This window comes from Oncorhynchus tshawytscha, linkage group LG08 (assembly GCF_018296145.1).
Source record: "Oncorhynchus tshawytscha isolate Ot180627B linkage group LG08, Otsh_v2.0, whole genome shotgun sequence".
NCBI lineage: Eukaryota > Metazoa > Chordata > Actinopteri > Salmoniformes > Salmonidae > Oncorhynchus > Oncorhynchus tshawytscha.
The window spans coordinates 19,587,072-19,601,215 of NC_056436.1; the positions used below are offsets into that span (position 1 = coordinate 19,587,072).

General features: G+C 42.3%; 1 protein-coding gene across 1 annotated transcript; it reads right to left on the minus strand.

Annotated features, from left to right (window-relative positions):
• Positions 1 to 481: 481 nt before the first annotated feature.
• LOC112256827 (TNF receptor-associated factor 3-like) lies at positions 482 to 13,679 on the minus strand. Its single transcript, XM_024430359.2, has 11 exons — positions 13,369 to 13,679; positions 7,953 to 8,227; positions 7,402 to 7,453; positions 7,160 to 7,264; positions 6,755 to 6,919; positions 5,657 to 5,737; positions 5,183 to 5,257; positions 4,872 to 4,964; positions 4,311 to 4,451; positions 3,273 to 3,447; positions 482 to 2,444 (listed from the first exon to the last, which is right to left on the minus strand). The coding sequence occupies exons 2-11, from the start codon at positions 8,222 to 8,224 to the stop codon at positions 1,873 to 1,875; spliced, it is 1,731 nt and encodes a 576-aa protein (XP_024286127.2). The 5' UTR covers positions 8,225 to 8,227; positions 13,369 to 13,679; the 3' UTR covers positions 482 to 1,872.
• Positions 13,680 to 14,144: the final 465 nt, after the last annotated feature.

Below are 14,144 nucleotides of genomic sequence, written 5' to 3' on the forward strand. Positions count from 1 at the left end.
AAGCAGTGGTCCCCTACAGTCTGCACAGACTTTTTTGTCCAAGCGGACCCACCACAACCAACCGTAAATAAACGTATCATCAAGACTTAAATTAACCAACTTGTGATCACTGTATATTTTCCTTGATTCAAAATAGGAAAAGGTGTAGCTCCCATTTCCTATGCCTTAAAAATTAATTCAAGATAACCTCTCACTCAAATTTACTTAGGTCCATTGCTACCCAGGGAGCATAGGCCATCAACGACTCATCTCTATTACACTCTGTTCTGTCTTCTCAATCTTGTTCCATCCCATGCCTGATCTTTTGGTGTCTGCTTCAAGCTCCAGCCTCCAGGTGTTTCTCTGGTGCCTTCTTTTCTGTCTCCCTTGTGGGTTCCAGGATAGAGCTTGACTGGTGATGTAGGAGGGCTTTCAGAGGGTGTGGCCAATCCCTCCCCATCTTCTCCTGATTTCCTCCACAGAAATCAAACATCAAAGCACATTCAAGTTTTGTTGAACAATTTTATTAATACACATTCAAACATAACTTGTGCAAATAACATTCTCCATCAACCATCATGAAAACAAGTCACTGTCACTTTGTCTCAGCTCAATCAACATGGTTGGAGTTTTAATGAGGCATTTTGTTTTCCCAACTGTTACAAAAAAAATATGATGCACAGCATCTGTTCTGAACATTACAAAACAATGTGTAAGTTACAAAAAGCAGTATAGAAGTAATTTACAGATCTTCATAGATCTTCAAACTGAAAGGCTAGTCTTATTCTTAACTCCGCGAGACAGTGGCATTGCTGTACCGGTGTGTATCCATTCCTTTGTGCCATCTTTGTCTGTGTCTGAAATGGCACACAGATCCCTATATAGTGCACTACTTTTGTACAGCTCTGGACAACAGTAGTGCACAATATAGGTAGCAGAATGACATTTCAGATGCAGACCAGGTCCACTAAAACCAAATCTGAAATAAGAGCCTGCACACAAGACACACCCTACTGCTCACACACCACCTGTTAATAAAAGCTTGTCAATCAACAACTTTCTCCAACACAATCACAAGACTAGAAACATACATACTGTATGTTACATTCTGTACTTTAACAATGCAATAATACAACCAAACTTCACCAGCAATGCAAACAACATACACAACCACATATTGCATTGTATCTCCTTATTCAACATGTCATGTGGGATTGTATCTTCTGCCTTTAATGTAGACATGTTTCATCAACGTCAAGTAATGAGTTCTCACAGATATTTGCTATTACAGAAGATAGTTGTCCCGTGCCCAACTATCTCCACACCTCGACTTGTGTTGGATGATGCACTGTCCCATGTTCTTCAAGGCAGAAATGATTAATGTCTACTGAAATATATTCACTATCTCCATTCTATATGATTTTTAGTTCTGGTAGATTGCCATCCATCCATCCATCCATACATACACACACACATACATACATACACACATACATACTGGGTCCATGTAGTTTGATGATGGTTGCATCCTGATAACTTGGGTTAGAATGATCCACTATCCATTGCCATTTATACCTCTCCCTGCCGTGAGTAATATAGGCATTCCTTAGACTTTTTAACATTCAGCCTGGTTGAAAAATAACAATTTCCTTCTCTCACCTATCTGGTGAGCAACACAGGCACCAAAGGCAACTGCTCTGAGGTCCACCCAGCTCTTTCTGCAGGCTTAGGCTGCACCTTGAGATCTGCAAAGAAACCTTACTCTTATTCTAACTTCTGTTCTTTTCTTGTTCTCCATCCTTCTTTCTGCTCTCTCCATTCCATCTTTTGCAATCTCTCTCACATAAGAGCACCCTGATCCAGATACATCTGCTGTTCTCTACAGACCAGGGGTCAAGGATCAGGGAGGTCAGATGTGTCCACTGTGACCTTAATGAAGATGGTATCATCCTTGATGTAAGTACCGTTCTCCAGCACAGTCTGGGCCACGAACAGCGGGCAGCCCGAGGCTATGTTCATCTCTGCCGTGGGTCGTCTGAAGCTGCTGCTGTTGGGGTCTGGTTTGAAGGCATCCCCTAGATGCTTCCTGGCTGGGCCCTGGTCCATCAGCATCAGAGTCACCTTCTGCTTAAAGGGCCAGAGCAGCAGGGCATCGTACTCGCCACGCATCACCACAAAAAACAGAGACAGGTGGGTTCCTTTCCCCATGCCGTCTCCGTTCAGGTAGACCCGGGCACACATCTTGTAGCCAAAGTATCCAGTGTAGAAAGGCTGGCTGTAGAGAGACAGGGTCTTTGACGCCACGGCTTCTTGTTTCCGCCGCTTGTAGTCACGGATCTTCCAGATGAGCGTCCCATTGAAGGAGGCCGTCTCTAGGACCTGGAAGCGCAGGTCCATGTCGGCCAAGCGGATCTCGTGGACACTCAGCATGTCGTCCTGACGGGAGAGCTGTGTCTCTAAAGAACCTGCAGAGAAACAATAGAAAGCCAATGGAATAAGAGTCCTCCTGTATGTTTGTACCACTCTGTACTGGTTTTTATATATATTTTTTTTAACCCCTTTTTCTCCCCAATTGGAATCGTGGAATTCAATTGGTAGTTAGTCTTGTCTCATCGCTGCAACTCGTGTACGGACTCGGGAGCGGCAAAGGTCGAGAGCCGTGCGTCATCCGAAACACGACCCAACCAAGCCGTACTACTTCTTGACATAATGCCCACTTAACCCGGAAGCCAGCCGCACCAATGTGTCGGAGGAAACACTGTACACCTGGCAACTTTGTCAGTGTGCACTGCGCCTGGCCCGCCACAGGAGTCGCTAGTGCGCGATGGGACAAGGACATCCCTGCCGGTCAAACCCTCCCCTAACCCGGACAACACTGGGCCAATTGTGCACCGCCCCATGAGTCTCCTATTCGCAGCCAGCTGTGACAGAGCCTGGACTCGAACCCAGAATCTCTAGTGGCACAGCTAGCACTGCGATGCTTGGGAGGCCCTAAAGCACTGTTTTTTTCCAATCACTGCTTTGCTCATAATGTAGCTTCAGACTTTGAACATATCAAAATCGGTCCAATATCACACTACACTCATTCTGAGCAACTCCTAAAAGAGTTACACAGGTTTTAGCGACAGTGAAGTAGCAAAGAATAACAGAATTCCCAAGACAAGTGTTGAGAGAGACAGAGACACTGAGGGAGAGACTAGAGAGCGAGACAGAGAGAGAGAGCGAGACAAAGGAAGACAGAGAGAGAGCGAGACAGAAACAGAAAGAGTGAGAGAGCATTCAGGGTAACTCACCTAGTGTGTGTGTGGCTGGGATGGCCCCGCCCCTTCCTCCCTCTAGCGTTGCAACCCTGGAACGAATGCTCTCCACGGTGCCTCGTAGTGTTTCCACCTCCTCTCGGATGGTCCTCAGAGACCTCAGCTCCAGCTCCATCTCCAAAAGCTTCTCAGAGTGGGAACTCATCAAGTTCTACATGGAGAAAATGTCCACAAACACATACATACAGTTACACACACTTCATGTAGCCTAGGGGGTAGGTAGCCTAGCGGTTAAGAGCATTGGGCCAGTAAGCTGAAAGAGCGTTGGGCCGACTAGCTGAAAAATCTGTCGATAACCCTAATTGCTCCTGTAAGTCACTCTGGATGAGAACGTCTGCTAAATGACTTCGAATGTAAGTTCCATACATGACAGGACTTTACCTCCAACTGAGAAATCAGTAAATGGGACTGTGGGACAAGACAAGTATTATTATGTATGTCAAAGACTAGTATTACATCTTTAGAGAGGTTTTATAATGACAGTGTACAAAACATAAACACATGTTCTTTCCATGACAGAATGACCAGGTGAATCCAGGTGAACATTTTGATCCCTTATTGATGTCACTTGTTAAGTCCACTTCAATCAGTGTAGATGAAGGGGAGGAAACAGGTTAAAGAAGGACTCACCTGGTCACAGTTAAGACATGGATTGTGCATGTGTGCCATTCAGAGGTTGAATGGGGAGAAGAAAAGATTGAAGTGACTTTGAACGGGGTATGGTGGTAAGTGCCAGACGCACCGGTTTGACTGTATTGAGAACTGCAACGCTGCTGAGTATTTCACATTCAACAGTTTCCTGTGTGTATCAAGAAGGGTCAACCACCCAAAGGACATCCAGCCAACTTGACAACTGTGGGAAGCATTGGAGTCAACATGGGTCAGCATCCCTGTGGAACGCTTTCGACACCTTGTAGAGTCCATACCCCGACAAATTGAGGCTGTTCTGATGGCCAAAAGGGGGTGCAACTCACATGTTTTGTACACTCAGTGTACTTCGACCTTTTCATTTACCTGCATGGTAGTGAGCTTCTGCTCCAGCTGTCTGTTATTCTCCCTCATCTCCTCGTACTGAGACTCTGTTTCAGACAGACGGCTGCTTAGGCCTGGCAGAACCTTGTACCGCTCCAGAAGCTCTCCTTTAACATCCTCCATCTAGATGGGTGGGAAAGATTCTGTCTTAATACTGCTTTCATTACCCTGAACTACGTAACCATTCAGCCCTGTGATTAGTTGGTTGTTAACAAGTTAGTTGTGGTTGAATATTCAGTTTAATTTCTCCCAATGTATTATTTTTGGGTACTTGTCAAAATACATTTGGTTAGAATGTATGTGTTATTTGTAACATGTAAGAGCACATACTCAAATTTGTGATTAGATCATGAGTCAAAACAAGTATGACAGGTAATGCAGATAGATACAAGGCAACATATTTATACACTGTATGCCTTGCATATGGAATGAAATAGAAGTTGGTCATGATGCTGGTGAATTTTCATTATGTTGACTTTATACATTTTTCCTTTAATGGTACACAGGACAAATTGTTCTAAAGAACAAAGTAGAGTTGATTACCTTGGCCTCCAGCGTAGTGTTCCTGGTTGCCATCAGCCGCAGGTGTTCAGAGGCAAAGCTTGATTCATGATCCCTCATGTCTTGGTTGAGACCCTACAGAGGAATATCAGGGAAAATATCATATCAGTAACATACCAGCTTAAAACTACTGTATGTTCTCTTAAATGCATTGTAGTTCAGTGGGACAATAGCCAGACAACAGAGTAGAAGAGACATCATGAGGAGTTCATAGTGGCCATAATCTTACAACTTATATTAAGCATATTATTATTAATAGCACTTTTAACAATCATAGTAACATGAAGACTGACCTTGAAATTGCATCCAAAGCGGATAAAGGAGCAGGTGACATGAGCCTTGGGGCACACATGCTGATGACTTGTCAGCTAAGAGTAGAAACACATTTAGGTTCAATCATGTCCTTCTATACCAAGCATTTGCATTACAATGTGGTCTCATTTAAATGGGCAACCGTATCACAGCATCAATAACTATGTTACTCCATTTTTTAAATTTTTACCTTTATTTAACCAGGCAAGTCAGTTAAGAACAAATTCTTATTTTCAATGACGGCCTAGGAACAGTGGGTTAACTGCCTGTTCAGGGGCAGAACGACAGATTTGTACCTTGTCAGCTCGGGGGTTTGAACTCGCAACCTTCCGGTTACTAGTCACACGCTCTAACCACTAGGCTACCCTGCCGCCATCTGATGGTAAGAGAAAAGATGCCCATACTGCCTTGCATGAATACATTTTATACGACAAACATTAAAATACACTCCTTACCTCGCTCCGTAAGATGGAGGGAAAAGTACAATGATTGGGGCAGGCCACCGGAAATGAAGGACAAACGGTTTCTTTGTGTTTCTGAAAAATGTAAATAAGAATAAGAAATAAAAGTAACAAATAATTAAAGAGTAGCAGTAAAATAACAATACCGAGACTATACACAGGTGGTACCGGTACAGAGTCCATGTGCGGGGGCACCGGTTAGTCGAGGTAATATGTACATGTAGTTAAAATTATTAAAGTGACTATGCATGGATAATAAACAGAGAGTAACAGCAGTGTAAAGGGGGGGCAATGCAAATAGTCTGGGTAGCCATTTGATTAGATGTTCAGGAGTCTTATGGCTTGGGAGAAAAAGTTGTTTAGAAGCCTCTTGGACCGAGACTTGGTGCTCCGATACTGCTTGCCATGCGGTAGCAGATATTCAGTGTTGTTGTAGTCAGTGCTTAAAAGGCAATTCCACAACTTTTTAACTTAATTTCTTTATCTCCAGCACAATACCAGTGTCTACATATGTGAAAACTTAACATTTCTACGTTTTGTATAAAAAAATATAAAGTAAAAAAGACCCGATGACGTCATCAAAAGTTTAAACATTTTAAAAACAGTCATTTTCAAACACTGGGTGTTTCTCAAATAGCATAATTATGAAGTTAAACGTTTGCTGTGTGCATATCTTATTCCGTCTATTGTTGCCTTTGTCCTGGCTGGAAGAAGGTTCAGTGAATGGGGAGGTGCAGCGTGAGGCAATACAGTAGGGGGAGTGCAAGTGCTTCTGAAATGTAATGTTTTATGCGTTCTCCACACTCTCATCTTCACAAGAACGTACTCAAGAGAACGTTGTGGGAGAATGCACTCGGCACTTGGGAGTGTGGAGCACGGTAGTATGCATATTGAGAAACACCCTATGAGATTTGCGGTGACACACCGGTATGGTGCTGGAGAAAATGAATATATGGTTGAAAAGTGTCGGAATTGCCCTTTAAGGTGGACTAAAATATGTGCCAGTACTAATTTTGGGTGCCGGTCACAATATTCTATAAGAGGTACAGGTTCGGTGAGCACCGGCCCAACTCAAGTAGTTATTCTAGTTACCTGTAATTCAGTCATGGCCATCTTGTGCATGCAGAATTCACAGGTGGTCTCTCTGTGTTTACATTTCCAACTCAAGTGCTCAGGAATGTCTTTGCGCATCATCTTCTCTTTGCACTTTCCTAAAGGGCATGGCACCTCAAAATACGGACACACATTCAAATGATCCTGGGAAAAAAGGAGGAAAAGGAATCAAAAGGATTTGGTGTAAAGAAAATGTAGCCTATTATGAAGTGCTATAAATAAGATCGCATTTGGGTTGTAGTCATTACAGTTTCAACAGGAAACGTTCAACCAATGTGACTGAAATCAACGAGAATTGTAGATAAACACTTTTCTAGAGTTTGAATAATGACTGTGCGTGACAATGGGAATTTTTCCATTTCCCTGAGTCAGTCAGATACTTACCATGACCTGATGTAGACTCATCTGCTCCTTACAGCCATTCTTCTCACTCCTGCAGTACACTCTCAAAGCCATGATCTCTCTATGGCAGCACACATCACGGAAGATCTGACAGAAAACACAACGGCTACTGTGAGGAGACACGCTGTGATTATGTACGAGGCCATTTAGAAAGGGCATAGGGCTGTTTAGCATGGGTATCATAAGGATGATGACAGTGATGCAAATCATTCACATAGTCTTACCTTGTCTTTGAACAGAGGCTCCATATCGGCTGGACATACTGGATTTGGTTTGCTGTAAAGACGACAAGACATTTAGGTACATTAATACGATGATGATTAACGCGGAGTGAGAAATCTATCATTATACACTGGGTGGTTCGAGCCCTGAATGCTGCTTGGCTGACAGCCGTGGTATATCAGGGTATGACAAAACATTTATTTTTACTGTTCTAGTTAAGTTGGTAACCAGTTTATAATAAAGAACAGCCCTTAGCCGTGGTATATTAGCCATATATCACACCCCCTTGGGGCTCAATGCTTAATTAACTAATGTCCAATCAAATCCTCCTTTTAGCAACATGTGGCAAATTACATCATTATTTCTCAATCATAATCATCACACGATCACTAAACAATTATGACAACCCCCATTACCAGAAGACAGCTGACATATCAAACACACTGACAAGAAGACATTTGTCATTTCTCAACTATCATTTCCTCAAAAAAAAACATGCCCCTTCACTCTCACACTCATCATGAAACTGAAATCTCTTGTCCTCAGGCCTCACCTTAGCTGCTCGGAGATGCAGGTTTCACAGAAGCGGTGTCCACACTCTGTCTGCCTGGGGTTGCAGAGCACTAGCCTGCAGGCCTCACAGCAGTATTTGGGCTCTGGGGTGGCTATGAAGTGGTCCCAGAAGCCCCCGTGCTGGGGTAAGAAGCCTGCCTCGGGGTCGCTGGGCCAGGGACGCTGGGCCAGAGAGAGAGCAGCCAGGGAGGGAGAGCGATGCTGGAGGGGGATCTGCAGCTCCCGCACGTCCGCATTCCGCCCTGCTGACATGACCTGGCGAGGGCACGGACACGGACACACACACACACACACACACACAGAAAGACAGGAGGGAAGAGATGTTTAATAAAAATGCACCCGACAGTTACAACATACAGGACAAACACGCATTTCATAAAAAAGGAGTATACAATCGTCTTATGTTACATGGTCTTGGAGTGGGACAATGGTGTTTGAGCTGAGGATGTGTGTGTGAGTGTGTTAATGCTGAGCATTCATTGCCACATCAACAGCCCTGAAACCTTGGGAAACCCCTTCATAACAGACATAGTTAACTGGGGCTAATGTTATCTCTGCTCTGACTAGGGGGGGGGTGCGGTGCACAAGCAGGAAGGCCCGGCTTGGGACTGGAATAGAGCATATCCAAAAGTAGATGGAGTAGAGCTGGGAGGATAAAGTGAAAGTTATCAACACCAACCATACAGATCACTTACCACAGGCATTTTGCTGAGATCGTTTACTACGATAAGTAGCCTATACTACATAAATGTGAAGTTGAAATTAAATAAGTTTACTAATATGGGTGATTGTTAAAAGGACTGTTGATGGCTACAATCAAACTATAGTAGAAGTAGTAGCTCAAAAGGATCAAAAGCAACTGCGGTGGTGCACATTGTTATAAACGTATCATCCTATGTATTTATTGTTATTGCATCAATTCAGGCAATTTATCGCAATACGGCTTTTGTCCATATGGCCCTGCTCTAATGGAGGACAGGACAGCTTAATCTAAACTGACACAAGCCTTTATTATAGAGTTGCCAACACATTATTCATTTTCCGAGGGCAAGCAACAGGAGGGCAAGCAATCTAGGCTTGAACATCCAACCCAAATCACAGCATACACCATCCTAAAAGACAGCATCATCCACTGAACATCCAACCTCAAACTGATCAAAACATATGTAAGGTTCTACTAAATATTTAGCTGGTCTTCCATCATTGTCCTTTTGCCTTTTGGTAGGCCGTCATTGTCAATAAGAATTTGTTCTTAACTGACTTGCTTTTAGCTAAATAAAGGCTAAATAAAAAAATAAAATCAAAATAAATGTGGAACATTCTTCCAACAAGTATGTGGAACATTCTTCCAACAGTGCCTTCAGAAAGTATTCAGACCCTTTTTTAACATTTTTTGTTATGATACAGGCTAAAATGGATTAATTACATTATTTTCCTCATCCATCTACACACAATACCCCATAATGACAAAGCGAAAACAGTTTTTTTGACATTTGTGCAAATGTACTAAAAATAACAAACAGAAACACCTTATTCATATAAGTATTCAGACCCTTTGTTATAAGAATCAAAATTGAGTTCAGGTGCATTCTGTTTCCAATGATCATCCTTGAGATGTTTCTACAACTTAATTGGAGTCCTCCTGTGGTAAATTCAATGGAATGGACATGATTTGGAAAGGCACACACCTGTCTATATAAGGTCTCACAGTTGACAGTGCATGTCAGAGCAAAAACCAAGACATGAGGTCGAAGGAATTGTCCGTAGAGCTCAGAGACAGGATTGTGTAGAGGCACAGATCTGGGGAAGGGTACCAAAACATTTCTGTAGCATTGAAGGTCCCCAAGAACACAGTGGCCTCCATCATTCTTAAATGGAAGAAGTTTGGAACCACCAAGACTCTTCCTAGAGCTGGCCGCCCGGTCAAACTGAGAAATCGGGGGAGAAGGGCCTTGGTCAAGGAGGTGACCAAGAACCGGATGGTCACTGTGACAGAGCTCCATAGTTTCTCTGTGGAGATGAGAGAACCTTCCAGAAGGACAACCATCTTTGCAGCACTCCACCACCCAGCCTTTATGGTAGTGGCCAGACAGAAGCCACTCCTCGTTAAAAAGGCACATGACAGCCCACTAGGAGTTTGCCAAAAGGCATCTAAAGACTCTCAGACCATGACAAACAAGGTTCTCTGGTCTGATGAAACCAAGATTTCACTCTTTGGCCTGAATGCCAAGGGTCATTTCAGGAGGAAACCTGGCACCATCCCTACAGAGAAGCATGGTGGTGGCAGTGTCATGCTGTGGGTATGTTTTTCAGCAACAGGTACTGGGAGACTAGTCAGGATGGAGGGAAATATGAACGGAGCTACGTACGGAGAGATCCTTCATGAAAACCTGCTCCAGAGCACTCAGAACCTCACACTGGGGCGAAGGTTCATCTTCCAACAGGACAACGACCCTAAGTACACAGCCAAGACAACACAGGAGTGGCTTCGGGACAAGTGTCCGAATGTCCTTGAGTGGCCCAGCGAGAACACGGAATTGAACCCGATCGAACATCTCTAGAAAAACCTGAAACCTGTGCAGCGACGCTCCGCATCCAACCTGACAGAGCTTGAGAGGATCTGCAGGGAAGAATGGGGGAAACGCCCCAAATACAGGTGTGCCAAGTTTGTAGCATCATACCCAAGAAGACAAGGCTGTAATCTCTGCCAAAGAAGCCTCAACAAAGTACTGAGTAAATGGTCTGAATACTTAAGTAAGTGTGATATTTCCGTTTGTATACATAAAAAAAAAATGTTCAACCTGTCTTTGCTTTGTCATTATGGGGTATTGTGTGTAGATTGATAAGGGGGGGAAACTATTTCATCCATTTTAGAATATGGCTGTAACAACATGTGGAAAAAGTAAAGGGGTCTGAACACATTCTGAATGCACTGTATGTGGAACATTCTTCCATCATGCATGTGTATTGTTCAAAGGAAGAATTCCATGAAACTATAGATGAACACGGACCAAATGACTGAACCTTCAGCTCTACATCCTGTCTCACAAGGTTCAACTGGCTCATTCATACAAATTAAACAATTCAGATTCACACTAGTTAGGATATCAAGACTGGCCACTTCTACAGGTTTGCCTTCAATTTTCCCTCAACGTTGAAAGTACATCAGCCCATCATCACTGGATGAGCAAGTGGGTTAAGCCTAGGCTATTGGCTGACCAGTTCCTGTGGTTCTCAGGGGACTTCCTGGGATAGTGAAGGGGCTTTTCCACATGCTGCTTCACCGCTGTCTATCATCACTGACTGACTGACTGCACAAACACACACACACAGGTGTAGGCCTACACAAACCCTAGACCCAGCTGAATCGAAGCTGCCAGCAAAAGTTTGAAATGTAGATTGGCTAGGCTATATATCTAATCCAAAGCATATTGTACAGTTGAGATCGTCTTGGGTACATTTGGGCCGGGAATGAGATTAATCAGGTCTCTCTTCCTCTACGGGAAATCAGTTTGATGAAACGCAGAGCATTATGTATAAAAGGGTATTTCCCCTGTTAAATACACTCACTGATTTACATGGAGAATGAACAAGATCTTTTGAGAAATAGGCCCAATATTCTCATCTTAAAACCTGGTCATATGCTTGATGTTGACAGGTCAAATTGTATGTAAGAATGACTGGATGGAGAAAAGTAGAGGGAAATTTGTTACATGTTATAGCTTCTCAAGTGCGATCATCTTCAAATCAAATCAAATGTAATTAGTCACATGCGCTGAATACAACAGGTGTAGACCTTACAGTGAAATGCTTACTTACAGGCCCTTAACCAACAATGCAGTTTAAAAAATATGGATAATTAAAGAGCAGCAGTAAAATAACAATAGCGAGACTACATACAGGGGGTACCGATACAGAGTCAATGTGTGGGGGCACAAATCAATCGAGGTAATATGTACATGTAGGTAGAGTATTTAAAGTGACTATGAGTATGCATAGATGACAACAATAGAGAGTAGGAGCGGTGTAAAAGGGGGGGGGGCAATGCAAATAGTCTGGGTAGCCATTTGATTAGGTGTTCAGGAGTCTTATGCCTTGGGGGTAGAAGCTGTTTAGAAGCCTTATATGGCCATGCAATGCACCAGCTATCTATTCTACACAGACATTATTGGTGCAGAGGTCAGTTTCTCCACTCCAATCATACAGATGTAACCAAGTCTTGAATGCTGCTAGAGTATCATGACATCACAAAAAAAAAATGTAACATGTAGGGGAATTCTATGACTGACCTGTCATTGTACATGGGCAATTCCACAGTAACGGAATTACGCTGAGACTCACTTTTTTCACTTTAAAATGTATGAAAAACAAAAACTATTGATTTCAATGTTTAACAAACAATACAAGTATATGCACAATGGCTACTTTGAACAACTTAGTAAATAATCATAGTGGAAAAACTGTACAGATGCAAAGTTTGGTAACAGAATTACTGTAAAATCTCCCTAAGTTTTAATCTGTTACTTTGTATCTGCACAGTTCTTCCTGTAAATATGTTTTTGTAAACTACTATTTCCATTGAACATTTTTCACTGTAATTTGAAGTCAATGTTTTGGCTTGGAATACATTTTGAAGTGAAAAATTTGAGTCTCAGCAGAATTTTGTTACATGGAATTGCCCACGTGTAATTCTATAGCCTGCCTTTAACCTGAAAGCAATAGAACATGTTTCAACTGTGTGAACAGACATCCAAACAGCTGAATCTTACGAGAATAGAGAATCATGCTTTTTCACAGTGATCTTAGATCTGGTCAATAAAAAATTAAACAGATTCCGTAAAAAAAACATTTTCAATGTTTCATATGCATACAGGCATACTGTTTAGCATGATTCAAAGGCATTATTGACATATGTTAAGCATATAATTTGAATTTAGATAAATGTATTTTGCAACCAATATTCACCCAATAGGCCAATACACTAACTGTGTACCTTGTGTGAGCCTGTTCACCGTACTCAAATAATAATTTATGCAAATGACTTTGATGTACTGACTAGACAACTAATTTGTCATAACTGCAATGAATGTATTACACAAGCATTGGCGTAATACTGAATATATAATACAATGAGACATGTCAAGGTGATTATATAGAATAATCCATTTTTAGAATATTTTCACAATTGTTTAGATGGCTAAATCTCGCAGGCAATTCAGTACACCGAAATTGATATTTGAAATTACCTCATTCCCCAATTCGAAGCCTCCCTAGCTCCCCGCTTTGGTTCACCACTGTATGGCTACTCAACATGTTTTTACAAACATAGCTACATGCTGTGTTTCCACATTGTAACATGGACGATATTAACTTTCCTAGCTAGAAACAATACTTACATGAATCAGATCTGTAACGTTGACAAATGCAACGTCGTTTTTCAGGAGCTACTATGTTATAAATGGAGCGTCGGTGAATGGCACGTTCATGAAGGCGAACGCCACAATGTAACCGCTTACAATGAAAACGACCGAACTCCGTTTTTAAAATAGGCAGCTAGAGTATTTTATCGGTAGCTGACATCGTAAAAACAATATTAAAGTAAATGTTTTTTTAAATCGAGATGGGAACATAGCAAAATGGAGCCGCCGCTCATTCTTCTGGCTGTTGATGTCTCAGTTGGAAAGCCCCCCTTCGGTATTTCTTCCCCAGGAAATCCCCGTCATGAAGAAAAAAACATTGTAGTCAGCCAGTGACAGGCAATGATGTTTAGTATCGGATTTCCTCTAGATGGCAGTGTCATCAACTGTGAACTGTACTACGGGAATTGCTGTCAGACAGAGAAATGTGCAATGGTCTGTACACTCGGTACCCATCACATACTCTAATTGAAAAATGTCTTCCTATCCTAGTAAAAACATTTATAGTTGTGCAATCTGTTCTGAAACAATAGTTCATGATCCTTCTTCAGAAAAGGCATCATCCCTTGAACTGCTCATCACTCAAGGTTTTATATACACTTAGTGTACCAAACATTTGGAACACCTTCCTAACATAGAGTTGACCTAAATATGACAAGTCGTGCTGAAAGACAGAACAAATGAGCCTGAGTGCCAAACTGTTTGTGCCATGTTGTGACTGACAATAAGGAATGGAGTTGACAAGAGCAAACAGG